The sequence below is a fragment of the Triplophysa dalaica genome, chromosome 17, assembly GCF_015846415.1.
Source record: "Triplophysa dalaica isolate WHDGS20190420 chromosome 17, ASM1584641v1, whole genome shotgun sequence".
Classification (NCBI taxonomy): domain Eukaryota; kingdom Metazoa; phylum Chordata; class Actinopteri; order Cypriniformes; family Nemacheilidae; genus Triplophysa; species Triplophysa dalaica.
In genome coordinates, this window is record NC_079558.1 from 14,804,418 (window position 1) to 14,829,703 (window position 25,286).

Sequence of the window (25,286 nt, forward strand, 5' to 3'; positions counted from 1 at the left end):
CACGCACTCACAACCTACGGACAATTTTTTCCAGAGATGCCAATCAACCTACCATGCATGTCTTTGGACCAGGGGAGGAAACCGGAGTACCCGGAGGAAACCCCACAGGCACAGGGAGAACATGCAAATTCCACACACACAAGTCGGAAGCGGGAATCGAACCCCCAACCCTGGAGGTGAAGCGAACGTGCTAACCACTAAGCCACCACTAAGCCACCCCCTGATGGAATATCAAAACTTACCAATATCATCAATGATCACATTAGGACAGCAGTACAACGACACTGAACTCCTCCTTGGTTCGTTTCTAATTGATGATGACTCTGAAATTCTTTGAATAAAATTTCCTTCAAGAACCGCATTGTTCTCCATACTTTATTGGCACAAATACTCACCCCATTAAAGAGGTAAATGCTTTAATTTGGAGTCACTTAAAGTAAACTGATCTTACACCCTTCTGTTCTTGCCAAAATAGGTATTATAGGGAAAGCACAAAAAGTCAACCAAAGAATCAAGTATCAGTGAGTGTCGAGTTGTCCGAAAGGATCATTGGTGATCCAAGTTGAAGTTCTTGTTGAAGTGACTCCATGTCAGCAGGCGTCATGCTGTGTACCTCCAGCCAATCAGAAAGCAGGGATGCAGAGAGGGGTGCCATATCATTATGACTAAAAAACACAAATAAGACATTTAAATTGGTATACTACAGTAAGCAGACAGGATTGCAGAAACACTATGAATTATTTGTTGAATATTGCATGGAAGTGACATTAATAATGATTTACTCTGTATTCATTGCACAGTTTCTGGTGACCTTGATATTGACTGTGATGATGTAAGATCGTACTGATACTTCACAAAAGATAATATCATAAATAACCCAGCATCACTTTCTGTCATGTTATTAACTGGAATTAAGCTTTCCTGTAGCTCAGTGGTAAGAGCATTGCGTTAACAACGTGGGTTCGATCCCAGGGGATTGCAAATACCCATGTAAAATGTATAGGATAAAGCAATGTAAGTTGCAAAACATCTGCCAAATGCCTAAATGTAAATGTTAATTACTAATATCATGTAAATAATATGCACATTATAATATAAAGAACCAAGTGAAAGGGATCATAATATTAAGGATGATTACTGATGCTATGTTAATACTATGTATATTGGGATACTGCAAATAAACAATTTGACAGCTGGTTGCCAACTCAACGTAGTTTTTAAAAAATGGATAAGTAACACAATTTGATATATACAGCGCTTGTACTTTAAACAGAAATCTCTGATTACAAAATTCAGTTCAGTTATGATTCATCAGTGCATTAAGAAAAGAATGCAATAATACCAATATTATAATACCTTGTATTCTTTATTTTTCATAATTGTATCTGTTAACTACAGTTACTATTGCATTAAGGTATTTAAAACTGCTTCTCAACAATTCAAAATTGTAAAAAACTGCTATATAAATTAAATTGTATTAAACTGTGAATATACCATAGATTTTATTAATACATTTAATTTTATGTGTTTTGTGGGATTACAAAACACATGCCTTTGAAATTTCAAGAGCCATGTCCAGCCAGTTCAGCTGCAGGACATAAACTGGTATGAGCATTTGTAGTATGCAGCTAGTAATGTGATTTTTGACGGACCTTTCTCTGAGATCAGAGGGCTGCAGCTCTGTAAAAGACTGATTGAGAAGTTCATCGAGGTCAAAGCCTACACCATATCCTGCTCCACTGCCTTTGGGAGTGACTGAAAAAACTGGGGGCAAAATGTCCTCAACCTGTCAGAGAAAAAGACAAATTGGTCATTAAAGACAAGGTAAGAAACCGAAAAGAGAGATAAAAATCTGTTTTCAAATGATTATTGGTGATTTATTGGTCGGTGTGTTATTGCTGTGTCACTAAAATTATTTATGAACAGGGATCCAAACATCATTTATGAACAGGGATCCAAACATAATGTGTGAACTAATATAAAACAGAATTATAATGCCTGGCCTTTGAAGACTAGGGACTTTTGGACATAAAAGGGTGTTTGGGCATAAATGTTAAAGGGGTCATATTCAATCATAGCCATACTACGTTTTTCAGAGCAATGATCTGTGTAAAAAACCTGCGCGTTTCAGAGAGGCAGGGCAAAGAGGAGATACAAACATGCACTGTCTGTGGAAAATACAGCGTTTTTTCAATCATGTTTTCACATTGCATTACATCTAAAACAAACGATAATATTGATTTTAGCTGACTCATCTGACCCCTTTAAGTGAAATCTTCCATCAGTTAAAATCTCATCGGCAAAAAACAGGCATCTTATACCTGTTTAAAAGCATACACACATGATGACCGCAGGGCTATTTTGTAATGTTAGAGCAAAGTCAAAGACGTGAGTATAGCCATAGAAGTATGGGAGTGATGTTTAAGCTGTTTTACACAGTTTCCATATGACTCCGCAATGTTAAAAGAACACATATAATGCAAGGTGTTTTTTCACACTGCAACTGTAGCATGAATGATCTGTTCACCTCAATGCCATCACAGATGTATAGTATATGCATCACAGATGTATATTTATTTTGTTAATGTTTATATTGGTTAAGGTCTTGGTTAAATTAGGACATTTAGTAAAAAACTTAGAAAAAAATGTGATGGGCCTCTTAAGACAAAGCAATAACACTATATTATACACCCTGTTGAAAAAACCAGCATATGCTGTTTTGGTATGTTTACAAAGAGAATAAAACGTTGGACAGGGTCTTGTAAACTATTTAAAGTAATACAAACTATATGTTGAACATAAAAAGGTTATTAAAAATGTTTTGCTCCTAAATATATTTAAAATTAAAATAACATAATGCAATTTTGTGCAGCTTCCTGCTACAAATACAGCAAGTAGCAAGTATGTAGCGATGAACTAGCAAACATTTAGAAGACTTTTCAAATATAGGAAATTTCATGCCGACATTCTTTTTTAAATGTTTCACTTCTCTTAAACACGTTACCTGCGATTTTGAGAGCTGCTGTGTAACAGTATGAATATCAGGGATACTGTTTGTTGGCTGTCCAGTGTCCGTGAGGCTAAGGCAGGGTTGAGTTGTAACCCCTTGAGGCCGTTTTGAAGGGCTCTGTAAACGAGAGCCATTTTGTTGTTCTCCTATACTGGAAAGTTTGTCAAAGGCTTGAGTTCTATTGACAGTGTCTGGATTAGGAAGTGATTTGCTGGTGTCTGAGACCCCAGCGATGGCATTAATGCTGTGGTTTAAATGCTTAGTGATAAAGTTTTCCATCTGCAACAACTGAAGGTGTGGATCCGACTGTGACAGGGGGTGTGTGACAGCTTGAGACTGGGTTTGCTGAGGAAAGCCTGTGTGAGTGTGGTTATTGAGTTCAGGCAGAGGTTGGAGATTTTTCTGGGGTTGATGTGGTATTTGTTGCTGATGCTGAATTGTCCCCACATTTGGCTGTGTTCCTATCCAGTACTCTAGTCCAGAAAACATTGTTCCAATACTCAGAAACTGTGTCTGGGATTTTAGCATTTGGTTTTTGGGAAAGGCACATGGTGTGGTTACCGCCCCTTCATCAACTACACTTACTTCACCCCCAACCACACCAATTCCTTCTCCAACTATTCTCACATCTCCATTCTGAGTTGGGCCTAAAGAGACTGTATTACTAGCAGTAGGTGGATGGAACACTTTTACACACTGCCCTATCTGAGGCAGTATTTGGGGTTGCTTGAAATCCTTCACTTCATTCGGTTGTGTCTGTGTTACTGACTCTCCCTTGTCTGAGCTTAGCTTTTGAAGGTTTTTCTCTGTTGCTGGCTGGATTTCACAAGAGGCTGTCTTTTTCTGAATGATTTTGCCATTACTGCTCTCAGTAATCTGTGTTTTCTCTACTCGGTTGTCCATCATTCGTCCCCAGCGTTCTAATAGTTTCTTGTCATTATCACTGAGCACAACCCCACCCAAAGATTCTGCTTGTTTTCCCTCCTTTTTCTCCTTCTCTTTTAGCTTCCTCTTCCGCTCCATTGCACGCTCCTGCCTCTTTTTTCGCTTTTCCTCCCGCTCTTTTTGTCTCTCCTGGGCAGTAATTGGCTTTCTCTGCTCTGGACCAGAGGTGTTGGAGGAAGGGAAAAAAAATCCAACAGATCCTCTAACTAGATCTACACCAACCACTGCAGAGACTCCATCTAGGGACAAAAGAACCAGGCTTACTTATCCAGACAGATCTTTTTTTACTACCAGATATATGACAACATTCTAGCTTCAGCTAAACCCAAAATTATTTTATCTATAACTGTCATCACTCTAACTCTGTGTACAGGAGTGATCAGTTGAACATGTTGAATATACAGTTGAAAGAAAAAGTATGTGAACCCTTTGGGCTTACTTGGATTTCTTCATAAATTGGTCATAAAATGTGTTCTGATTTTCATCTAAGTCACAACAATAGAGAAACACAGTCTGCTTAAACTAATACTGCACAAACATTAAACGTTTTCATGTTTTTATTGAACACAACATGTAAACATTCATAGTGCAGGGTGGAAAAAGTATGTGAAACCCTAGGCTAATGACTTCTCCAAGAGCTAATTGGAGCCAGGAGTCAGCCAACCTGGGGTCCAATCAATGTGATGAGATTGGATGTGTGGATTAAAGCTGGCCTGTCCAATAAAAAACACACACCAGTTTTGAGTTTGCTGTTCTGAAGAAGCGTTGTCTGATGTGAACCATGCCTCGCACAAAAGAGCTCTCAGAAGACCTACGATCAAGAATTGTTGACTTACATAAAGCTGGAAAGGGCTACAAAAGTATATCTAAAAGCCTTGATGTCCATGTGTCCACGGTAAAGATTGTCTACAAATGGAGAAAGTTCAGCACTGTTGCTACACTCCCTAGGCGTGGTCGTCCTGTAAAGATGATTGCAAGAGCACAGCGCAGAATGCTCAATGAGGTGAAGAAGAATCCTAGAGTGTCAGCTAAACACTTACAGAAATCTCTGGCACATGCTAACATTTTTGTTTACAAATCTACAATAAGGAAAACATTAAACAAGAATGGACTTCATGGGAGGACACCACGGAGGAAGCCACTGCTGTCCAAAAAAAACATTGCAGCACGTTTGAAGTTTGCAATAGAGCACCTGGATGTTCCACAGCACAACTGGCAAAACATTCTGTGGACAGATGAAACCAAAATTGAGTTGTTTGGAAAGAACACACAACGCTATGTGTGGAGAACAAAAGGCACAGCACACCAACATCAAAACCTCATCCCAACTGTGAAATATGGTGGAGGGGGCATCATGGTTTGGGGCTGCTTTGCTGCCTCAGGCCCTGGACGGATTACTGTCATCGATGGAAAAATGAATTCCAAAGTTTATCAAGACCTTTTGCAGGAAAACTTAAGACCATCTGTCCGCCAACTGATGCTTAACAGAGGATGGACGATGCAACAGGACAACGACCCAAAGCATAGAAGTAAATCAACAACAGAATGGCTTCAACAGAAGAAGATACGCCATCTGGAGAGGCCAAGTCAGAGTCCTGACCTCAACCCGATTGAGATGCTGTGGAATGACCTCAAGAGAGCGATCCCAAGAATATTGCTGAACTGAAACACTTTTGTAAAGAGGAATGGTCCAAAATTTCTCCTGACCGTTGTGCAGGTCTGATCTGCAACTATAGGAAACGTTTGGTTGAGGTTATTGCTGCCAAAGGAGGGTCAACCAGTTATTAAACCCAAAGGTTCACATACTTTTTCCACCCTGCACTATGAATGTTTACATGTTGTGTTCAATAAAAACATGAAAACGTATAATGTTTGTGCGGTATTAGTTTAAGCAGACTGTGTTTCTCTATTGTTGTGACTTAGATGAAGATCAGAACACATTTTATGAAGAAATCCAAGTAAGCCCAAAGGGTTCACATACTTTTTCTTTCAACTGTATATAAAACACATACATAACAGTTGTTGGTTGTTAACAAATTGGTTGTTAATAAATGTAATATGAAGTGAAATAACAGGCCAGTTAGTGTAAACTAATAAAAGTCAGTGTTAACAAATATTAAATGTTTTCTGAGTGTGTCACACCATAAAAAAATCTGTTATTAACCAAATCAACATAAAAAACCTGTCTAGTAAATTAAATAAGTGATCAAAATCGTGAAAAAATGAGCAGTACTCTCTGTTCTCAAACACTGGGGGGGCCGTCCGCTTTCGATGCTAAAGCCACGCCCAGGAGACTTTCTGAATTCTCTTTAGTTTTCCTTCCTTCTTTCATTTTTCCCTTCCAACGCATCCAAACACACGAGCCACATGACAATGCATCCGGTGTCAGCATTGCTTGATGCATGCGCGTTCTGACCACACAGAGGAAAATCGACTCCAGATTGAACAGAAGGATAGTGCGAATGGTAGAAAAAGGAGATGCCAAAGAGATATAAGCTGAACTCCAGGAGAAGGCACGTCAGTTTCTGATCGCACCATCCTTCGCTTTTTGAGCAGAAGTGGGGCCCAGGAGGACTCCACTTTTGAAAGAAAAACATGAAAAAGCCAGACTGGAATTTGCAAAAATTCCTATTGACAAGCCCAAATCTTTCTTGGAGAATGTCCTTTGGACAGATAAGTCAAAACTGGGGCTTTTTTGCAAGTCACATCAGCTCTATGTTCACAGACAAAGAAATCAAGCTTTCAAAGAAGTGAACCATACCTGCAGTGAAACATGGAGGAGGCTCAGTTATGTTTTGGGGCTGATTTGCTGCATCTGGCACAGGGTGCCTCGAATCTGTGCAGGGTACATTGAAATCTCAAGACTAGTAAGGCATTCTGGAGTGAAACATACTGCCCTGTGTCATAAAGCATAAAGTCTAAGTCGCAGGTCATGTGTCCTCCAACATAATAATGACCCAAAACACACAGCTAAAATCACCCAACAATGTTAAAGAACAAAATGATGTTAATGGTTGAATAATGATTAACAAAGTTCAGGAAAAGCCAGAGCATATAATTGAGACCGGCTCTGAGGCCAGCACATAAATATCCATGGATCCTTACCTGAAGCCATCTCTAAAGGATTGCACATCCCACCACCTCCCCGGATCCTCTACTTTAGCTTTATGATAGCAGGACTCTGGGGGGTGAGTTCTGGGTTCGGCCGTTACCGAGCTTGGCGCACACGCCCCTATTGGCCGTGCGGTGCCGGAGAGTTCGGTTAAGTTTCGGTGCGATGGCGACCTTTGCTGCCGCGCCCCTGGGTCGAGGTGGGGTGGCTTTAGTCGAAGCGGGAGCGAGAGGAGTTGCCTGCCAGAGGCCGGAGCCTGTGTCCGTCCGCCCAAGGGGGAGGAGCAGCGGACTGGGAACCCGCCCCGACTCCCCGATAAAGGAGGAGCCACCGCCAGCCGCCAGGGGGTGGACGGTCGAGCCGTCCACCGAAGCCCCAGGGCCACCGCAAGGCATCGCGAAGGAAAGTACCCAGCTGGTTGAGGACCGAGCGGCAGCATGTCGGGGAACCGGACTATATATTTTTTTTTCCTCTCTCTTCTCTCTCTTTCCGGTCGCTCCGAGGGCTCCCGTCTCCGTTGTCTCATCTCGTCGCTGCATACTTTGTGTGAAGTTTGGTCCAGAGAGCTGTGTTTAGGGCAGGGTTTTAGAGCAGAGCTCCCTTGCTACTAATCTGACAGTTGAGACACAACATTATTTTGGCCTCACAGCTAGAAGCCTGATGCTACTGGCTAGGCCTGGCTTGACGAAAGGTTTTGCTCGTCTTGGCCTGACAGTCGAAAGCCGATTATTGACCATATTTCATTTTCACAAGAAACGAGCATGGCAAACGTCAGCATAAGGTCCTAAAAAAGGGCCATAGAACTGTGTTATGGTGGAAAAGAATATGGGTAGAAGGGCATGACGAGCTAGCACTCTCTGCAATAGCACACTCTGTGGTGTGATGGATAGTGAAACACAGTGTAAGTGCATTTTTTCTACAACGCATTGACTCCATTATAAATTCTATGTAAACCACACTAACTGCATTTGCTTTAACTAGGAAACTAGCTGGGGAAGAGGGACATTATTAACAATTACTTATTCAGTACAATTTAGTCTAGTTTATTTAACTCCTCACCTACTTTTGTCAGTCTGCTGCCAGTTTCATTTCAAAATGAAACCGCAGTTTTTACACATCCTATCAATTCGCAGGGAAAAATGCATACAACGGATCTCTCCTTTGAGATTCCTGTTAACTCGGAAATGTGTCAGAATACGGAAGTAAAAACGATTGCAAATTCCGGTTCACAGTAAATTCTGTTCTGTTCGAATTCTCGCTTGGCATTGAACTATTATTTATGCTCTAACAGCAACATTACAGACTAACTTAAATTTGAATAATAATAAAAATCCTTACAAAAACAATAGGTTTTCAGCACTTCGTGCTCGAAACCCTAAAAATAGGATCACGTGAAACGGCACCTTTAATTAAAGTAATTATGTAACTTATTTGTAGATCAGAGAAAAACAAGTTTTCTGTTGCAATGTTCTCTAATGGCTTACATAAGAAAAGGTTATAACAGAAGGATAACAAGTAAAAATTTTAATTGCTCAAATTTGCCCTATTGAAAGTACATACATTTATGTGTGCAATATGGAAACTTTCTTACCTCGTGCCTTTTGCCTTAGAGCTGATTTGAGCAAGACAGCTTTGAGAGCTGCCTTTGTGTCTTCCGAAATTGTTCCCTCCTTTTTTGTAATTTCAGTTGTTACTTTTCCTCCTTTTCCAAGCGAGTGAGAGAGAGTTTGAGAGAGTGACTGAGCTTGTGACTGTGTTAGATAGAGTGAACAACCAGACTGAGTCTTAGAGATGGGGTGGGACTGAGTCATTTGTTTGGGAGAAATATTGTTTAAAGAAACAAGCTCTTTCTTTGTGCAGTCTGTCACTGGTTCAGTAAAAGGTGTGCCCTGGTTAGAGGTGGGTGTTGTCAGATCAATGGTTTCTGGTTGTCCATCAGAGTTTGCACTTAGCATGTCGACATCAGAACAGCTCATTGACTGTGTCAAGGATGGCACCAACCGAGCAAGATGGTGTGAGGCTTGGGAGTTAAATTGGTCACAAAATGAAGGAACTGCATTAATCAGAGTTTGTGTAATTTCCTCTGGCTTGTAGTTGGGAATCGAGTCGAGTTGAGTTTGTGCTGTATCTGTCAGATGCTGTGACTCTTTATTGTTATTGGAAATGCCACCCACTGCAGTAACAGAATTTGGCAATGGCTTAAATTTGATCGTCTTCCTGACTCCTTGCTTTTTTTTATGAAAGTCCTGGATTTCTGCAAGTATAGCCTCTTTAATTTGTTCTTTGCCCATAGTCTGTCGGTCAAACTCAAAATCGAAAGCAGGCACACACACTGGCTCATCATCCGGGTCATGGTACTTGGTAAGGTAGGGGTGCTCTAGGGCCTGACACGTGCTGATCCTCTCACGAGGGTCGAAGCGAAGCATGGCACCCAACAAGTCTAATGCAGCAGGCTCAGTTTGTGGATACAATACAGAAAAGGGTTCTGGTGCTTTCGAAGGTAGGCTCCGAACGTATGAGCGTACCCGCTCAGATCTTATCGTCCCAATTATACTCTCTGGCGGTGTTCCCAGAACAGAAAGAATCAATTGCAGTTGATGAACATAGTTTTTCCCTGGAAACATCTGCCTTCTGCCAAGCATCTCGCCAAAAATGCAGCCTACAGACCAAAGGTCGATGGCCAGACTGTAGTGGTGTAGAGACAGCATGAGTTCAGGGGCACGGTACCAGCGGGTAGCCACATACTCAGTCATAAAGGAGCGCGACTCATCTGAGTGTGCTGCACTTAATCCACGAGCCATGCCAAAGTCACCAATCTTCAGCTCACAGTTTTCATTTACCAGTAGGTTAGATGGCTTGAGATCACGGTGAATTACATTTGCTGAATGAATGTATTTCAGTCCCCTTAACAGCTGATAAAGGAAGTAGCGCGTGTGTTCTGGGGTCAAGGGTTGGCGGGAGTGAATAATTTGATGCAGGTCACTCTCCATGAGATCCAGAACCACATAACTAAAGACAGAAAGAGACACAAGAGACACCTCAGATCAAATAAGAGAGATAATTTGGCATGCAGTATTAATCTCCATATCTATTCCACTTATCATTCTTACACTGATTTGAAAGCAGAGTGAGGGATCACCGGCTGTAGAATATCTTTAATAGCAATGATGTTGTCATGTTTGAAGTGCTTCAAAATCTTCAACTCTCTAAGTGTGCGTTTGGCATTTGTCACAACCTCAAAGGCATTAGGGATCTTCTTTATTGCTACCTGCTGGCCTGAACAGAAGAGAAACATAAGATACAAAAGATATCCTGTCATATGCTGAACCTTAACTGAATAGCTGTATAATACAATCAGAAGAAAATGACAAGATTGTCACTTTGCAGCCGAAAAAAAGGCATCAAATCAGTTATTGGCTGTGCAGAGCTGACAATAAAAGCTGCCAGTTGAAATCACAGTATATTGACTGCTCTAAAACAGAAGAAAAAAATTTGAACCACACCAGTTTTGTCTTTAATCAAGATCTCTGCATGTATTTTGGTAATTTTAGGCCAGTGTCTATTGAATTTCAGCAACAACAAACAGGAACGACAAAATCACCCAACAGCAATGCGAAAAACTGAAGTAGTCAGGATCAGTCCAATATTTTTTTAAATGATCATGAAAAACATGTTAAAAACATTAATACTATGTGATTTTTAATGAATATACACTTATTTGTGGTATTCAAGATGAATGCATAAATGCAAATACAAAAAATATTTTTATTTGGAATTTGAGGGTTGTCAGAACAGATTAAAACAATAAATATCATTTAAATTAAGCATGTACCTTTAAGGTAAATGTCTCTATTAAGCTTAGGTATTAAGCACACTACCATCTTTGAGCTTAAATTATATAAATAAAAAATAATGTATTATCCGACTTACATTTACATTTACATTTACGACTTGATGTCGTAGACAATGGATGTGTTTGTAATTATATACTTTCTCAAATTTGAAAACAATCAGACCTTTACACAGTGAGATATGTGTGTCCTTGTATGAAATAATAACAATTTAAAAAAAAAAATTCAAAACAGAGCAGATAGAACACAGCTCACTAGCTGTATTAGCTTGTGTCCTACACTAATATATTATTTCACAGGCGTTACTGGATTGTACTTTACAATACAGAATCTTAAAATGAAGAGATTATTGATGGTCTTTTTATACTGCTGTAATTTTTCAAGATTTCATATTATTTTAAGGTGAGCTTAAAGGATACACTTCTGTGAAAATCACAGGTCAACGTTTCTCACCATTGTCTCGTCTCCGGGCAGAAGAAACCACACCATAAGCACCAGTCCCTATGGTCTCAATAATGTCATACTCGTCCCCAACATCAAACTTCACATCCATGGAGTGGGCTTTAAGCAGAGCAAGGTTGTTAGCTGTGGTGTTGTCACTGGGCTGAGGAGGACCTTCTGTAATGCTATTGTGATGATTCTTGTTAGTAGTGTGTTCTCTTCTGCCATTTGTCTCAGTTTCTTTTTGGGGAGGCCCTGCTTCATTGGTATGGTCTCTCTCACTGGACGACATCCTGAAACAAAACAATTCTCACACATTTACATCCCATCCGAAAACCCTGGGATGAATCACTTAATTATTCTTTTACACCTCCCACTTGTGTAGGTTGTGTTGAAAAAGTGTCTGCTAAATGACTAAATGTAAATACAAACAATCTGTTCAATTTTATTTAAATGCAAGGGGCTTTCAAACCTGACCCTGTACATTATTGGTACACTAGGTATGTTACTCTTGTGTCTTACTGTTTTGTAAACTATATAAAAAAAGTGTAAATGTCTTACTGACTTACAATGTTTTAATGACATTAAAAATGTAACCCACAACATGATGTTCCTACTAACGTTGAAATAATAAACTCAACAGAAGAGCAAATAATAGTCACAACACTAATGACATTAGTTAAGAATAAGTTATTAATGTATTGTACTGTTATAAAAATAGTACTACGATGCGGGACCTCGAAGTGGAAGCATGATCTAAATCAAAACGATAATAGCTGTTATTACGTTGGAATGGTGACAAGGAAACAACATATTACTGGTCATAGCTGCCATATATATATATATATATATATATATATATATATACACATAAATATATATACACAACGCTTTTTACCGTAGAGCCGTGAGAACCCACTATACCAGCTTTAACGTTTTAATATTTACTCGTTTATTTATTTAAATTTCAGAAACAAATACCATTAAGTGCCACAAATGATAGTTATTACCTGGTAATTAATGGACGCAGTATAATTTCTTTGCGGTTCTCTTAAAACATCTCTGTGCTTCAACGTAACGATCCACGATTTAACTTCCTTATATTCTTCCGTATTGTGTTTGAAAGGCAGCAAAGCTACCAATCGAGCGTATGATCGCATGCGTGTTAACCAATAGGACCTGAGAGAGGCGGGCCCCTGTGAAATTTACATCACATCATTTCAGGGCGTCGACTCCATAGAAATAAAAAATACCAAACGCGGTATTAGCCGCTCTGCTCCACTACCATTATAAGGGGGGGGGGGGGGGGGGGGGATAGGATGGGGAAAGAGGGAAAGAAAAAGAGAGGGAAAGAAATGGTGAAATATCTCTTAATTAATAAAGAGCGCACATTTAAATTGCATTGTTTTCTATTGCAGGCACTCACCAGGACGTTTTGTTGAATTTTCTCCTAAACAAAATTATTTTCAAATAAACATATGTTCTTTGTTAGTTTTGTTTAAAGAGTAAGCAGCATATGATTTTTAAGGTCCTACTTTGGTTTATGGAGTGTCCAACAACAAGTTTATGTACATAGAAGGTGTAAAAACACTATTTGTCATAATAATAGGTAATTATTCTTACCTTACTTATTGACTGACTGTCAAAGATGGTGTAGTGTGCTGGGATTGGTCAAACGCGTTTGTAACGAGCAAGGTGGGACGAGAGACCTGAGGGAATGACGCGAGTGATGATAATGAGTGTCAGTTGTGTTGCATGGGTATCGCATCTCTTTGGAGGAGATCGGAAGCATAAACGGATGAGCGACCGGAGTGTGCGATGAGAGAGGACCATGCCCCCCGCAGCTTGTATGGCATCCACAGCAAAAGAGCATGGGAAAAAAATCGGTCTGAAGCTGGAGCCTGATTGTACGTAACTGCTGGCTGTGGTTGATAATACCAGAGCTGACGGTTGTAACGGAGCTCTGGCTTTCCTTTGGACCCCATTCTAAAAAGCCTGCCAGCAAACAACCTGTGATCCTCTGGTGCTAAGGTCTCATACCACAAGCGAGGAACTGAACCGCAGACGGAGCAGTCTGTTAAGGAAAAATACAAAACACGTAGTCATTTAGCTGGAAAGCATATGTTTTGTAATTTTACAAACATCTATTTTCTGCTTCAATATTTCTAAACATCTGAATATGTAAACTTTGTATGTGTTAGCTTTTTCTCATAACTAGTCATAAAATAAGAAGTCAAAGAAATAAAATGTCAAAAGTTAACAGAGCAAAATGGTGTGTGACTTCAACGAGCTGTAACAGTAAATATGCAAATTTCATAACCTTTAAAATAAAAAAATATGAGATTACTAATGGAGATGATACTGCATGACTCTGCAGTAGCGGTCACATCTGGAGTGGTTCTGGGGACAGAGGCTGGAACTCCAGGGTCCTGTGTGTAACATCAGCTCCGTCCTCTGACACCATTGATCACACCGCACCTCACTCTCTTGTTTTGTCTTGTCATTTGTCTAGGTCCCAATAGGGGTCCGCTAAGGGTACGTGGTTGGTGAAGGGGTCCAGGACAGGTTGACAGAATACTGGCCCTTATACATTATCTACGCGACGACCACACCTTCTGTCATCCTGGACCCCATTACCGTCGTCATACCCTTCACGGACCCCTATTTGGACCTGGACAAATGACAAGACAAAACAAAAGGTTTAAATGAAGTCCATGGGATCGTGTTCAGGTGGAGTGCAATGAGAGTCAGGTGCGGTGTTATCAATGATGTCAGAGGGGTGCAGTGTATGGTGGAAAATGTAGTCCTGGGACTAAAAGTCTGGTGAATGTGAGCGGATGAAGCGAGTAGATGACTCTGGTGCGGGGGGCGTGGTCGACGAGGACGGAGCTGATGTTACAGAGTGTCCAGTATTGATGTATTTTGCCACACATATTCTTAACCTTGGACTCTCTTTAATGACCCTACTATTATCTTCTCCGTGGATGTCATTCTATTGGATTCTGTGTTATTCTGTGATTCTGTGTTCCGTTGTTTTTCCGTGGATTATTATTTTGGATTTTTCTCACCCCCTTTGACATTTATGTTTTTTCACCGGATTCATTAAATTATATCATTGACATTTCAGTTTTCTTTGTGGTATCGTTATTCATCTGATGGAATTGTGACACTGTGTGTAAATAATCATGCGGTGAATTATGAAAGATTATAATAGATGCAGTGAATTTTAACACATCAAATATAAATGTCCAATAATTTGAACTCATAATAGATGGAATTATACACCACTGTTAGGAGGGGTTGTGACGAGAAAGATGCTTTAGATTCTTACTTTCACCAAATTTATGATTTATTTATTCAAAAATAAATGAAAAACAGAAATATTTATATTTAAAAAAAAACTGTATTCCAGTTCCAATAGAGCCGGTCCCGTCCGGCTATTTGTTGCTCTCGGAGCCAGTCCCATCCGGCCTCTCAGAGGCCTTCCAGGCTGTCCCGTCCGGCCTTCCAGAGCCCCTCCAGCCGGTCCCTTCCTGTATGCACCTGGACTCAGCCCCAAAAATGTTTGGGGGGGCGCCACACGGGTGGGATGGCCCGATTGGCTCTCGGTGCGTCAATAATTGCAAGGTATGGCATAGTTCTCAAAATACCTGAAATCAATTCATGTCTATAAGCAATGCCTTGTCTAAAGTTTGTAAAAAGTTTTCACACATGAAACGTGCTATGTTGTTTTTATTATGTAAATACAGTAAACAGACAGTGCTATTGTTGATGGTCAATGTAATACATCTCCATAAAAATGGAAGGAAGGAGGCGGGAACCGGCAAACATTCAAAACATTTAATAAAGTAATATAACAGAACAGAACAAAACATGAACATAAATATAAATATAAATAATACAAATACAAACATAACATAAGTTCGGGCCCGGTCCTCTCTCTTCGACGGTCCGGTCGCTCGTTCCTTTTATATGCTCCCATCTCCTACGTGATTCGAGCCCGGTGTGCGCACAGCTGGCGCTAATTCACAATTACTCACCGGACTCGAACCACGGTCTCGCCCCGCCTACTCTACTACAGTCAATCTTGCAACTCAACGAACATTGTTTCATTGTGCAGTGATGCTGCTCTTTTCTTATCTAGCGCCTAAACTTTGGAATATTCTTCCCTGCACGGTCCGGGAGACAGACACACTCTGTCAGTTTAAATCTAGACTAAAGACTCATCTTTTTAATCTTGCATACACTATACCTCCATAATATTAATCCTCAGAGGATTTAGGCTGCATTATTTAGATCAACCGGAACCAGGAACACATCCAACAACAAATGATGTACTTGTTGCATCAAAGAGTGCAGAACAGTACTCTACTCTCAGCCAGTCTTGTCTCTTTGTTCCAAGGTTACCACAGGATGCAGTTCATGCCCAGACCTGATGGCAGAGCTGAGAATGGGAAGCGGTGACCTGAAAAGAGCTAAGAGGATAGAGCTGGATAAAGGACGCGACAACTTTGTTTTTCCTACAACATTTAAAATGCTATTAGATTGTTAATGATAATCTTAAATCCTTAATTTTTATATTTTATTAAGACTTGTTGTGCAAGCACTGTTGAGCTTGTGCAGAGGCAGCAGCTTTTGCCAGAGGGAAACTGGAATCCCCTGGTTGGGCCCGGGTTCCCCTGAGGTTTTTTTTCTCGATGGGAGTTTTGGGTTCCTCACCACCGTTTGCATACTGTTTTGCACTATCTGCCTGGCCGGGGGGGGGCTGCTTTCGAATTCATACTTGTATTCAATGTGTCTCATGTACAGCTGCTTTGTAACAATGAAAATTGTAAAAAGCGCTATATAAATAAAGTTGAGTTGAGTTGCTCTTAGGTCATGAACTTTCTACTGTACATTCATGATTCAAATTCTCTTGCGCTCTGATTCGTCAAATGTTGAACCTACACTCTGTAACTGGCTGCAAATGTTTTTTTCTCCATTAATCAATAATTGGAGTTTGGGTTCCTCGCCACAGCAGGGCAGTGTTGGTATGCTCACCGGGAGACTGCATTTATTTATTCAATATTATTTATTAGAATGATCTTGCTTGTTCTATAAACACCATGCAGTGTGCTGTGTTTTAGTTTTGTGTGTTTTTTCTCTTATTTGCTCCTGTAAAGCTGCTTTTGAACAATGCACATTGTGAAAAGCGCTATATAAATGAACTTGAATTGAAATGTTGAAGCGCTCTCATGCGATTGGCTACGAATGTTTAAGCACCAACGCTGTTGGCTGCGAATGTTGAAGTGTTCCCATCATTCTTTTAACATCTGAATCCACAGTTCGGAGGCTCCAGTCTCTTTGGAGGTATGCGTTCAAATCCTACCGCTGCCAGCTCAGGCTTGAAACGGCCAGTTTGCCCCCAGGTTGAGCTATTGGGCCAGCTTTTAAATCGCATTTCCCTTTCATGTTCCTCTGAGCCCAATTGGCCGGTTCAGGTGCGCTCAATGAGGGGGAAGTAAGTGCGGCTAGTCTCACTGCTAGGATCAAGATTGAAAGAGAAGGTTCACAGAGCTCTTATGCCGGGGCCTCACCAAACGATTTTTTTAAATCGTATTAGTTTTTCAAACTGTGATAGAACAAGAACATGACGACGGAAATCCTAAATTGAATGGTTTTGCTCTTAGGATGTGTGGTGCGCCATGATGTGAAGAAGACAGCAAACCACACCCAATCTGATTTACAAACAGTCCTGACTGCGAACCACAGTCTATGCTTTGAAATCAAGAAATCTTGAACATTTTCTAAAGATTTCAGAATACATTTTTCTATATTTTCACTGTATGTTTATTACATATGTAGAATCATGAAACACGGGACGTGATGGTAACTTTCCATTGTGCCAATGGGTGTTATTGTACATGCCTTGATGTTGAGAGTGGCGTGAGAGCTGTCTAGACGTGGGAAAACTGTAAATTTAGGACTCATCATCAGTAGTGTTCCTTAAAATCAGGGGGTGTTTCGGCCTTTCAACACTAGACACCCTCATCAAAGGTGGCCAGCTACAGGGTGATCAACCCTGAGCTTGTGTCCCAATATTTACCATGCCCAATAATGAGAATTGCCTGGTTGTTTAAATGGCGCAGCTCATGGGACTATGCAAGGTCCTCTTCCCTGAGTCAAGCCTAGAGCTGACTGCATGCCTTGTTCATCCTACTCGTGGTTGTAACCTTAGTTCTCAAGTGGTGGGGAGGATTAGTGAGCGGGTCATGTTGACGCCCTTTGAGCCTAGAAAGGGTCCTTCCGGTTAATCCATATCCACGAGGAGCACGAGCCCGGATAGCTCAGTCGGTAGAGCATCAGACTTTTAATCTGAGGGTCCAGGGTTCAAGTCCCTGTTCGGGCGTTTCATGGCCATTTGAAGGTCACGTTTCCTGCTCTAGGTGTCCTCGTTGTGGTTAAAAATGCGAGTCGTTAAAACGGTCTCGCTTCAGCCCCTCGTTTGCTTGGAATCACATCATGGGATCTGCAAGCAGGATCCTGTTTGAGCCTTGCGAAAGCACCAGAATAGGGTTGAGACCTCAGCAAAAGCTGCTGTTGTTTCCAGGCCTTCCATCATGTACAGCGTCGCTGGGTTGTCGGTAGCCTGCCGTGATCGTATAGCGGTGAGTACTCTGCGTTGTGGCCGCAGCAACCCCGGTTCGAATCCGGGTCACGGCAGCCCTTCCGTTATTATCGGGGGGAACGCAAGCCTTTTTGTCTCTTTTAGGCGTGGCCGCTTTGTCGGCCGACATACTGGAAACTCGTCCATCTTTGCAGCGCACATTAAGTCCAACAGGCTGGTTTACTCTATCCCGTTGTAGTTGTGGCCGAGAGGTTAAGGTGATGGACTCGAAATCCATTGGGGTCTCCCCACGCAGGTTCAAACCCTGCCGACTACGGCTGCTTTGCTCTCCGGGCTCAGCGTTTGCTTTGTTGTACAAACCATTTCAAAGGCTGCCTAAGGGATTTATCTCGCCATGGAATTGTGGGAAACACAGCTCTATGCTATTGGTAAATGAGTTTCTGCTGTACATTTACATCAAAGGTGTGTAATGTGCACTAAACTACACCGCGTTAAACGACATGCACACACTTTCCCGGTGTTGAAAGGTCATTTAAAGGGGCACATGAAGCACTTCTCAGAAATACAGTGCCCAAAAAGGGCCTTTTTCTGACCTGTTCATGTGGTAGCGTGGCCGAGCGGTCTAAGGATTGGATTAAGGCTCCAGTCTCTTCGGAGGCGTGGGTTCAAATCCCACCGCTGCCAGCTGTGGCTCGACAGTGTCTGAGGCTTGCACTCGACCCTAGGTGGCTGTTTTTTGCAGTCATCTGACTTTCGTTCACCAGACCCGAATTAGCTGGTTCAGTCGTGCTTGATGAGGAATGAAACTGCAGGCAGAATCACCTCCAGTGACTGGATTGAACCCTCCTGCTCTGAAAAGGTACGCAGAACTCTTAAGGCCGGGAACCGTATGAGCTTCTGACTGTCGACGAATCTTTGCAGGAAACTCCAATAGAAGACATGTTTAAAAATGACCCTCAATGGGCTACGTGGGCAGATTTTAAATTACATCTGACTTCCCCATCAACCTGCCATTCCAAAGAACAACATTCGCTGGATCAGCTGTACTTGATGAGGAATCTAAAGTAACAGCATAAGGGGTTACAGTAACCAACAGGTAGGTGCAGCTCCAGACATAGGATTGAACAGCCCTGCGTTATGTACCTACGCAGAAATCTTGACTCACAGGACCTTACATGCCACCGACTGTCAGAGTAGCTTTTCAGCAACCCCTTGTTAAAACATTGCCGTAAAACTTGGCCTTTCGAGGTAGTTTGACTGAGCGGTCAAAGACGCTGGATTTAGGCTCCAGTCTCTTCGGAGGTGTTGGTTCAAGTCCGAGTAGCTTCGCACATCAACCCATTGTGAAAAACAATACCGTTAGACGTGGCCTTTCGCCGTAGTGTGACTGAGCTGTCTAAGACACTGGATTTAGGCTCCAGTCTCTTCGGAGGCCAGGGTTGAAGTCCAAGTGCTGCCATTAGAGTCTTTAATCACAGAGGGTGCTATCAAGCCGCATTTTGGGATTAGCTGCGTGGGCAGCTTTGCATCGTTCCTTCACTTTTTCCATATACCTTGCTAGCCGGATTGAAGTGTGCTTCATGAAGGATGAAGCTGGAGTGTCCGACCCCAGAGCGAGGACTGGACTACCATTTCAAGACGGCACACCAAACTTTTAAGAGTTTACCTTGGCAACGAGGAGCACGAGCCCGGATAGCTCAGTCGGTAGAGCATCAGACTTTTAATCTGAGGGTCCAGGGTTCAAGTCCCTGTTCATGGCCATTTGAAGGTCACGTTTCCTGCTCTAGGTGTCCTCGTTGTGGTTAAAAATGCGAGTCGTTAAAACGGTCTCGCTTCAGCCCCTCGTTTGCTTGGAATCACATCATGGGATCTGCAAGCAGGATCCTGTTTGAGCCTTGCGAAAGCACCAGAACAGGGTTGAGACCTCAGCAAAAGCTGCTGTTGTTTCCAGGCCTTCCATCATGTACAGCGTCGCTGGGTTGTCGGTAGCCTGCCGTGATCGTATAGCGGTGAGTACTCTGCGTTGTGGCCGCAGCAACCCCGGTTCGAATCCGGGTCACGGCAGCCCTTCCGTTATTATCGGGGGGAACGCAAGCCTTTTTGTCTCTTTTAGGCGTGGCCGCTTTGTCGGCCGACATACTGGAAACTCGTCCATCTTTGCAGCGCACATTAAGTCCAACAGGCTGGTTTACTCTATCCCGTTGTAGTTGTGGCCGAGAGGTTAAGGTGATGGACTCGAAATCCATTGGGGTCTCCCCGCGCAGGTTCAAACCCTGCCGACTACGGCTGCTTTGCTCTCCGGGCTCAGCGTTTGCTTTGTTGTACAAACCATTTCAAAGGCTGCCTAAGGGATTTATCTCGTCATGGAATTGTGGGAAACACAGCTCTATGCTATTGGTAAATGAGTTTCTGCTGTACATTTACATCAAAGGTGTGTAATGTGCACTAAACTACACCGCGTTAAACGACATGCAAACACTTTCCCGGTGTTGAAAGGTCATTCAAAGGGGCACATGAAGCACTTCTCAGAAATACAGTGCGCAAAAAGGGCCTTTTTCTGACCTGCTCATGTGGTAGCGTGGCCGAGCGGTCTAAGGCGCTGGATTAAGGCTCCAGTCTCTTCGGAGGCGTGGGTTCAAATCCCACCGCTGCCAGCTGTGGCTCGACAGTGTCTGAGGCTTGCACTCGACCCTAGGTGGCTGTTTTTTGCAGTCATCTGACTTTCGTTCACCAGACCCGAATTAGCTGGTTCAGTCGTGCTTGATGAGGAATGAAACTGCAGGCAGAATCACCTCCAGTGACTGGATTGAACCCTCCTGCTCTGAAAAGGTACGCAGAACTCTTAAGGCCGGGAACCGTATGAGCTTCTGACTGTCGACGAATCTTTGCAGGAAACTCCAATAGAAGAGATGTTTAAAAATGACCCTCAATGGGCTACGTGGGCAGTTTTTAAATTACATCTGACTTCCCCATCAACCTGCCATTCCAAAGAACAACATTCGCTGGATCAGCTGTACTTGATGAGGAATCTAAAGTAACAGCATAAGGGGTTACAGTAACCAACAGGTAGGTGCAGCTCCAGACATAGGATTGAACAGCCCTGCGTTATGTACCTACGCAGAAATCTTGACTCACAGGACCTAACATCCACCGACTGTCAGAGTAGCTTTTTAGCAACCCCTTGTTAAAACATTGCCGTAAGACTTGGCCTTTCGAGGTAGTTTGACTGAGCGGTCAAAGACGCTGGATTTAGGCTCCAGTCTCTTTGGAGGTGTGGGTTCAAGTCCGAGTAGCTTCGCACATCAATCCATTGTGAAAAACAATACCGTTAGACGTGGCCTTTCGCCGTAGTGTGACTGAGCTGTCTAAGACACTGGATTTAGGCTCCATTCTCTTCGGAGGCCAGGGTTCAAGTCCAAGTGCTGCCATTAGAGTCTTTAATCACAGAGGGTGCTATCAAGCCGCATTTTGGGATTAGCTGCGTGGGCAGCTTTGCATCGTTCCTTCACTTTTTCCATATACCTTGCTAGCCGGATTGAAGTGTGCTTCATGAAGGATGAAGCTGGAGTGTCCGACCCCAGAGCGAGGACTGGACTACCATTTCAAGACGGCACACCAAACTTTTAAGAGTTTACCTTGGCAACGAGGAGCACGAGCCCGGATAGCTCAGTCGGTATAGCATCAGACTTTTAATCTGAGGGTCCAGGGTTCAAGTCCCTGTTCGGGCGTTTCCTGGCCATTTGAAGGTCACGTTTCCTGCTCTAGGTGTCCTCGTTGTGGTTAAAAATGCGAGTCGTTAAAACGGTCTCGCTTCAGCCCCTCGTTTGCTTGGAATCACATCATGGGATCTGCAAGCAGGATCCTGTTTGAGCCTTGCGAAAGCACCAGAATAGGGTTGAGACCTCAGCAAAAGCTGCTGTTGTTTCCAGGCCTTCCATCATGTACATCTGACTTTCGTTCACCAGACCCGAATTAGCTGGTTCAGTCGTGCTTGATGAGGAATGAAACTGCAGGCAGAATCACCTCCAGCGACTGGATTGAACCCTCCTGCTCTGAAAAGGTACGCAGAACTCTTAAGGCCGGGAACCGTATGAGCTTCTGACTGTCGACGAATCTTTGCAGGAAACTCCAATAGAAGACATGTTTAAAAATGACCCTCAATGGGCTACGTGGGCAGTTTTTAAATTACATCTGACTTCCCCATCAACCTGCCATTCCAAAGAACAACATTCGCTGGATCAGCTGTACTTGATGAGGAATCTAAAGTAACAGCATAAGGGGTTACAGTAACCAACAGGTAGGTGCAGCTCCAGACATAGGATTGAACAGCCCTGCGTTATGTACCTACGCAGAAATCTTGACTCACAGGACCTAACATCCACCGACTGTCAGAGTAGCTTTTTAGCAACCCCTTGTTAAAACATTGCCGTAAGACTTGGCCTTTCGAGGTAGTTTGACTGAGCGGTCAAAGACGCTGGATTTAGGCTCCAGTCTCTTCGGAGGTGTGGGTTCAAGTCCGAGTAGCTTCGCACATCAATCCATTGTGAAAAACAATACCGTTAGACGTGGCCTTTCGCCGTAGTGTGACTGAGCTGTCTAAGACACTGGATTTAGGCTCCATTCTCTTCGGAGGCCAGGGTTCAAGTCCAAGTGCTGCCATTAGAGTCTTTAATCACAGAGGGTGCTATCAAGCCGCATTTTGGGATTAGCTGTGTGGGCAGCTTTGCATCGTTCCTTCACTTTTTCCATATACCTTGCTAGCCGGATTGAAGTGTGCTTCATGAAGGATGAAGCTGGAGTGTCCGACCCCAGAGCGAGGACTGGACTACCATTTCAAGACGGCACACCAAACTTTTAAGAGTTTACCTTGGCAACGAGGAGCACGAGCCCGGATAGCTCAGTCGGTAGAGCATCAGACTTTTAATCTGAGGGTCCAGGGTTCAAGTCCCTGTTCGGGCGTTTCCTGGCCATTTGAAGGTCACGTTTCCTGCTCTAGGTGTCCTCGTTGTGGTTAAAAATGCGAGTCGTTAAAACGGTCTCGCTTCAGCCCCTCGTTTGCTTGGAATCACATCATGGGATCTGCAAGCAGGATCCTGTTTGAGCCTTGCGAAAGCACCAGAATAGGGTTGAGACCTCAGCAAAAGCTGCTGTTGTTTCCAGGCCTTCCATCATGTACAGCGTCGCTGGGTTGTCGGTAGCCTGCCGTGATCGTATAGCGGTGAGTACTCTGCGTTGTGGCCGCAGCAACCCCGGTTCGAATCCGGGTCACGGCAGCCCTTCCGTTATTATCGGGGGGAACGCAAGCCTTTTTGTCTCTTTTAGGCGTGGCCGCTTTGTCGGCCGACATACTGGAAACTCGTCCATCTTTGCAGCGCACATTAAGTCCAACAGGCTGGTTTACTCTATCCCGTTGTAGTTGTGGCCGAGAGGTTAAGGTGATGGACTCGAAATCCATTGGGGTCTCCCCGCGCAGGTTCAAACCCTGCCGACTACGGCTGCTTTGCTCTCCGGGCTCAGCGTTTGCTTTGTTGTACAAACCATTTCAAAGGCTGCCTAAGGGATTTATCTCGCCATGGAATTGTGGGAAACACAGCTCTATGCTATTGGTAAATGAGTTTCTGCTGTACATTTACATCAAAGGTGTGTAATGTGCACTAAACTACACCGCGTTAAACGACATGCAAACACTTTCCCGGTGTTGAAAGGTCATTCAAAGGGGCACATGAAGCACTTCTCAGAAATACAGTGCCCAAAAAGGGCCTTTTTCTGACCTGCTCATGTGGTAGCGTGGCCGAGCGGTCTAAGGCGCTGGATTAAGGCTCCAGTCTCTTCGGAGGCGTGGGTTCAAATCCCACCGCTGCCAGCTGTGGCTCGACAGTGTCTGAGGCTTGCACTCGACCCTAGGTGGCTGTTTTTTGCAGTCATCTGACTTTCGTTCACCAGACCCGAATTAGCTGGTTCAGTCGTGCTTGATGAGGAATGAAACTGCAGGCAGAATCACCTCCAGTGACTGGATTGAACCCTCCTGCTCTGAAAAGGTACGCAGAACTCTTAAGGCCGGGAACCGTATGAGCTTCTGACTGTCGACGAATCTTTGCAGGAAACTCCAATAGAAGAGATGTTTAAAAATGACCCTCAATGGGCTACGTGGGCAGTTTTTAAATTACATCTGACTTCCCCATCAACCTGCCATTCCAAAGAACAACATTCGCTGGATCAGCTGTACTTGATGAGGAATCTAAAGTAACAGCATAAGGGGTTACAGTAACCAACAGGTAGGTGCAGCTCCAGACATAGGATTGAACAGCCCTGCGTTATGTACCTACGCAGAAATCTTGACTCACAGGACCTAACATCCACCGACTGTCAGAGTAGCTTTTTAGCAACCCCTTGTTAAAACATTGCCGTAAGACTTGGCCTTTCGAGGTAGTTTGACTGAGCGGTCAAAGACGCTGGATTTAGGCTCCAGTCTCTTTGGAGGTGTGGGTTCAAGTCCGAGTAGCTTCGCACATCAATCCATTGTGAAAAACAATACCGTTAGACGTGGCCTTTCGCCGTAGTGTGACTGAGCTGTCTAAGACACTGGATTTAGGCTCCATTCTCTTCGGAGGCCAGGGTTCAAGTCCAAGTGCTGCCATTAGAGTCTTTAATCACAGAGGGTGCTATCAAGCCGCATTTTGGGATTAGCTGCGTGGGCAGCTTTGCATCGTTCCTTCACTTTTTCCATATACCTTGCTAGCCGGATTGAAGTGTGCTTCATGAAGGATGAAGCTGGAGTGTCCGACCCCAGAGCGAGGACTGGACTACCATTTCAAGACGGCACACCAAACTTTTAAGAGTTTACCTTGGCAACGAGGAGCACGAGCCCGGATAGCTCAGTCGGTAGAGCATCAGACTTTTAATCTGAGGGTCCAGGGTTCAAGTCCCTGTTCGGGCGTTTCCTGGCCATTTGAAGGTCACGTTTCCTGCTCTAGGTGTCCTCGTTGTGGTTAAAAATGCGAGTCGTTAAAACGGTCTCGCTTCAGCCCCTCGTTTGCTTGGAATCACATCATGGGATCTGCAAGCAGGATCCTGTTTGAGCCTTGCGAAAGCACCAGAATAGGGTTGAGACCTCAGCAAAAGCTGCTGTTGTTTCCAGGCCTTCCATCATGTACATCTGACTTTCGTTCACCAGACCCGAATTAGCTGGTTCAGTCGTGCTTGATGAGGAATGAAACTGCAGGCAGAATCACCTCCAGCGACTGGATTGAACCCTCCTGCTCTGAAAAGGTACGCAGAACTCTTAAGGCCGGGAACCGTATGAGCTTCTAACTGTCGACG

The 25,286-nt window shown here is 43.3% G+C and overlaps 1 protein-coding gene and 13 non-coding genes across 14 annotated transcripts; 13 read left to right on the plus strand and 1 right to left on the minus strand.

The window, feature by feature from the left end:
• Positions 1-511: 511 nt before the first annotated feature.
• On the minus strand, positions 512-12,502 carry mapk7 (mitogen-activated protein kinase 7). The gene is made up of 7 exons (XM_056770648.1): positions 12,370-12,502; positions 11,372-11,652; positions 10,178-10,343; positions 8,659-10,076; positions 3,005-4,194; positions 1,653-1,786; positions 512-665 (listed from the first exon to the last, which is right to left on the minus strand). The coding sequence occupies exons 2-7, from the start codon at positions 11,649-11,651 to the stop codon at positions 512-514; spliced, it is 3,342 nt and encodes a 1,113-aa protein (XP_056626626.1). The 5' UTR covers position 11,652; positions 12,370-12,502.
• A 5,172-nt stretch (positions 12,503-17,674) lies between these two features.
• trnak-uuu (transfer RNA lysine (anticodon UUU)) lies at positions 17,675-17,747 on the plus strand. Its single transcript has one exon. It is a non-coding gene; the product is annotated as a tRNA-Lys (tRNA).
• A 242-nt stretch (positions 17,748-17,989) lies between these two features.
• trnah-gug (transfer RNA histidin (anticodon GUG)) lies at positions 17,990-18,061 on the plus strand. The gene has a single exon. It is a non-coding gene; the product is annotated as a tRNA-His (tRNA).
• A 139-nt stretch (positions 18,062-18,200) lies between these two features.
• trnas-cga (transfer RNA serine (anticodon CGA)) lies at positions 18,201-18,282 on the plus strand. Its single transcript has one exon. It is a non-coding gene; the product is annotated as a tRNA-Ser (tRNA).
• Positions 18,283-19,652: 1,370 nt separating this feature from the next.
• On the plus strand, positions 19,653-19,726 carry trnak-uuu (transfer RNA lysine (anticodon UUU)). Its single transcript has one exon. It is a non-coding gene; the product is annotated as a tRNA-Lys (tRNA).
• A 232-nt stretch (positions 19,727-19,958) lies between these two features.
• Positions 19,959-20,030, plus strand: trnah-gug (transfer RNA histidin (anticodon GUG)). Its single transcript has one exon. It is a non-coding gene; the product is annotated as a tRNA-His (tRNA).
• A 139-nt stretch (positions 20,031-20,169) lies between these two features.
• trnas-cga (transfer RNA serine (anticodon CGA)) lies at positions 20,170-20,251 on the plus strand. The gene has a single exon. It is a non-coding gene; the product is annotated as a tRNA-Ser (tRNA).
• A 287-nt stretch (positions 20,252-20,538) lies between these two features.
• On the plus strand, positions 20,539-20,620 carry trnal-aag (transfer RNA leucine (anticodon AAG)). The gene has a single exon. It is a non-coding gene; the product is annotated as a tRNA-Leu (tRNA).
• A 1,001-nt stretch (positions 20,621-21,621) lies between these two features.
• trnak-uuu (transfer RNA lysine (anticodon UUU)) lies at positions 21,622-21,694 on the plus strand. The gene has a single exon. It is a non-coding gene; the product is annotated as a tRNA-Lys (tRNA).
• A 1,158-nt stretch (positions 21,695-22,852) lies between these two features.
• Positions 22,853-22,925, plus strand: trnak-uuu (transfer RNA lysine (anticodon UUU)). The gene has a single exon. It is a non-coding gene; the product is annotated as a tRNA-Lys (tRNA).
• A 242-nt stretch (positions 22,926-23,167) lies between these two features.
• trnah-gug (transfer RNA histidin (anticodon GUG)) lies at positions 23,168-23,239 on the plus strand. Its single transcript has one exon. It is a non-coding gene; the product is annotated as a tRNA-His (tRNA).
• A 139-nt stretch (positions 23,240-23,378) lies between these two features.
• Positions 23,379-23,460, plus strand: trnas-cga (transfer RNA serine (anticodon CGA)). The gene has a single exon. It is a non-coding gene; the product is annotated as a tRNA-Ser (tRNA).
• A 287-nt stretch (positions 23,461-23,747) lies between these two features.
• Positions 23,748-23,829, plus strand: trnal-aag (transfer RNA leucine (anticodon AAG)). The gene has a single exon. It is a non-coding gene; the product is annotated as a tRNA-Leu (tRNA).
• Positions 23,830-24,830: 1,001 nt separating this feature from the next.
• Positions 24,831-24,903, plus strand: trnak-uuu (transfer RNA lysine (anticodon UUU)). Its single transcript has one exon. It is a non-coding gene; the product is annotated as a tRNA-Lys (tRNA).
• Positions 24,904-25,286: the final 383 nt, after the last annotated feature.